The sequence below is a fragment of the Eutrigla gurnardus genome, assembly GCF_963514095.1.
Source record: "Eutrigla gurnardus genome assembly, chromosome: 3".
NCBI classification, from domain to species: domain Eukaryota; kingdom Metazoa; phylum Chordata; class Actinopteri; order Perciformes; family Triglidae; genus Eutrigla; species Eutrigla gurnardus.
Genome location: NC_139917.1, coordinates 29440331 through 29444299, shown reverse-complemented (window position 1 = coordinate 29444299; position 3969 = coordinate 29440331). Strand labels below are relative to the sequence as shown.

At 45.4% G+C, this 3969-nt stretch overlaps 1 protein-coding gene across 1 annotated transcript in view; it reads right to left on the bottom strand.

Moving 5' to 3' along the window:
• Positions 1 to 210: 210 nt before the first annotated feature.
• The window catches only part of LOC311008635 (piggyBac transposable element-derived protein 4-like), a 75249-nt gene continuing 71490 nt past the window's right edge, over positions 211 to 3969 (bottom strand). Inside the window, exon 7 of the mRNA XM_084002409.1 lies at positions 211 to 521. Within this exon, the coding sequence (XP_083858535.1) occupies positions 345 to 521 (177 nt within the window). The 3' untranslated portion in view covers positions 211 to 344. The remainder of the gene's footprint in view (positions 522 to 3969) is intronic.

Here is a 3969-nt window from a genome sequence, read left to right as displayed (position 1 = left end):
TCCTCTTCCTCCTCCTCCTGTTCTTCTTCCTCCTCCTCCTCTTCTTCCTTCTCCTCCTCCTCCTCTTCTTCTTCTTCCTCCTCCTCCTCTTCTTCTTCCTGCTCCTCCTCCTCTTCTTCCTCCTACTCCTCCTCCTCTTCCTCCTCCTCCTCTTCTTCTTCCCCCTACTCCTACTCCTCTTCTTCCTTCTCCTCCTTCTCCTCCTCCTCCTCTTCTTCTTCCTCCTACTCCTCCTCCTCCTCTTCTTCCTTCTCCTCCTCCTCCTCCTCTTCTTCCTCCTCCTCCTCCTCTTCCTCCTCTTCCTGTTCTTCTTCCTCCTCCTCCTCTTCTTCCTCCTCCTCCTCCTATTCTTCTTCCTCCTCCTCCTCCTCCTCCTCTTCTTCCTTCTCCTCCTCCTCCTCTTCTTCCTCCTCCTCCTCTTCTTCCTCCTCCTCCTCTTCTTCCTCCTCCTCCTCTTCTTCTTCCTTCTCCTCCTCCTCTTCTTCTTCCTCCTCCTCTTCCTCCTCTTCTTCCTCCTCCTCCTCCTCCCCCCCCCCACAGTCTGTGTGTCTGTGTTGCTCTGGGAACATCATTAACCAGTACATGAATAAGCAGCCAGTCAGGCTAATCAGTGAGATCCACACACACACACACACACACACACACACACACACACACACACACACACACACACACACACACACACACACACACACACACACACACACACACACACACACACACACACACACACACCCTCTACGGATGGTGCATCCTCACAGATCTGGAACGTTCTCCGGGCCACAGACCCTGCGGGACGCCCGGCCACCCCGTCTACGTTTCAGCTCCAATCGTTTCTCTGGAGGAAAAAAAAACACAACATTCTGGGTCAACGCGAATGTACACACACGTCGACGCTGACACACACACTGTAGCATGTGCAAACTGTACACACCAGCAGGGATCACAGCCAGCTCATGAGCCTGTGACGCTCGTCCAACCATAACACACACACACACACACACACACACACACACACACACACACTGTAAAAACATACAGAACCGTACAAACACACGAGCAGAAAATTCCCTTTAACGGTTTCAAAGGATCCATTCAGTGACTTTCTATCTGAATCTTCTTTCAAAGAAATAATAAACCAAAGTAACAAATACTACAAATACTGACCCCTATACAAACTTACAGCAGTATAAATCATTTCACAATTTGAGAAATTCACATTTCATGAGGCCACCAGGTTGGTGGCAGAGCTGATAATGACACATTCATAGTCAGATAATCTCACGTCTCCAACAACCGTCTATAATAATCTATAATAATCTATAATAATCTATGATAATCTGCAGTCGATCGCGTCTGCATACACACAGATATCCTGTTCACGCAGCCAAATCTATATATTTACCTGCTGGAATATTAATCCTGCAATCAAACCAAAAGCTGGAGCGAGAATTTCAAATTAGCACAGATGAGCAGGTAACAAACTATGAGTGAGTCCTCTGTGACCAGCAGAAGTTAAGATGAGTTTTTATTTTAAATACACAAAAATGTCGATTTCAGAGAACATACCTGTTGAGTTACACAGAAATGTCAGAAAATAAATGTATTTATTATCTGTTATTATTAAAACACAGCTAAACTCCTGTTAGCATATTGGAATCATATATTTAATTACATTTTATTTAATAATTTATTATTCTACAGTTTAAACAGGTATTGTTGATTAACAGCGTTTTTACTTCCACTAAGAAGAAGACTTGAAACTAGAGATTGAGACCATAAACTCATGTTTACAATGTTTACTGAGATAAAACATCAAGAGAGAAGTAGGACCATTTTCTCATAGACTTCTATACAACCAGAGAGGAGTCGCCCCCTGGTGGCCAGCAGAGAGAAGTAGGACCATTTTCTCATAGACTTCTATACAACCAGAGAGGAGTCGCCCCCTGGTGGCCAGCAGAGAGAAGTAGGACCATTTTCTCATAGACTTCTATACAACCAGAGAGGAGTCGCCCCCTGGTGGCCAGCAGAGAGAAGTAGGACCATTTTCTCATATACTTCTATACAACCAGAGAGGAGTCGCCCCCTGGTGGCCAGCAGAGAGAAGTAGGACCATTTTCTCATAGACTTCTATACAAGCAGAGAGGAGTCGCCCCCTGGTGGCCAGCAGAGAGAAGTAGGACCATTTTCTCATAGACTTCTATACAACCAGAGAGGAGTCGCCCCCTGGTGGCCAGCAGAGAGAAGTAGGACCATTTTCTCATAGACTTCTATACAACCAGAGAGGAGTCGCCCCCTGGTGGCCAGCAGAGAGAGTGACAGTTTAAGCTACTTCAGCATTGGCTTCACTATTAAGGACCAAAGATTGCTGCCTGGTTGAGATTTACTTGGGATGGTTTAACTATAAACAGCTGGTCCTCGCAAACATAAAAGAGCAAACAGACGTGCAACGCATGCCACCACACACACACACTCAGTCCGTCACAGCTGCAGATAAACACAGCTTTCCTAGAGTGCGTTGATGATGACTGACAGGCCGAGGATAGCGTCAGTCATCTCACGCTGGTCTCCGTTAGATGATGTCATCGTGCTGCATGGCACCTTGCTGATGCAGCAGATACTGGACGATCAAAAGGAGGGAGAGAGAGAGAGGGGGGGGGTGATGTAGCTCCATAAGAGGGAGGACTATGCATGTGTTTATATGTTTATAGACACCGGTTCATGTGTTCATCATGAAAGTTGTCAGGAATATACAGTGTATTCTCTGGGAATCTTGAGTACATTTTAAGGCGTCACACAACGGGTGCAGACTCGTATTTGTAATGAATATAAACTACACAAATAAAAAACAAGGCACTTGATTTGGATTTTTTTGGAGCTTTTGCGTCACAATAAAAGGCGTTAACCAATCAAATTGCTCCTTACAGGCTGAGTCGTCCCTCGATTTATGAAACAGCATTACGGAAGCTCCCTAATCTGAATTTTTATGTTCCTTTTCTGGTATTTCAGGTTAGAACCTGTTTACATGCATGCTTTACCCCCCAAAAAAACGCTTTATCCTCCCATCAGGCTGTGCTTCAGCAGCTCATCTAAGCATCGCTCTGTTTGAGCTCCTGCCCCTCCCTCCCAAAAAGCCCAGTCTGCCAGAAGAACAGACACTTGCCAACCTTTCCCGTAACATGCAAACCATTTTATTGGGACCAACCACAACAAGCCACTCGTATAGTTCCCGCTTTTATTTTGAAATTCACGGTACCATTTATTGGCGTTCAGCACCGACAAAAGGTTCCGGAATAAAAGTTTTTTTTCTTTTTTCGGACTCTCACCATATTTTCACTTCTTCCCCGACTCTCCTCTCCACTCTGAGGTGTTTATGTGTGAACAGGAAAAAAGGTATTAAAGTGTGATAATTGGAGATCTCATCCCCAACACCTTCATATCACACACACACACACACACACACACACACACACACACACACACACACACACACACACACACACACACACACACACACACACACACACACACACACACACACACACACACACACACACGTTAAAGATTATCCCGTCCCTGCATTCACACAAAGAGCGTTTAAAGCATGTCTATCCCAAGTGCATTTTCAGGTCCTTGTACACAAATACACACACACACACACACACAAATACACACACACACACACACACACACACACAAACAGATACAAGACATGCAACTGAAGTCCCAGAGCTGAGGAGATATCAGACGGGCATTACAGCTGTCATTATCACATGTAAGGGGGTTTACACACACACACACACATACACACACACACACACACACACACACACACACAGACACACACACACACACACACACACACAAACACACACACACAGAGAGAGATAAGCATGTTGGGTAAGAAGGCTTTCTCCTGATGAGACGTTGAGAGCGGCGGCTGCAGGGAAGAAGAAAAAAAAACACTGC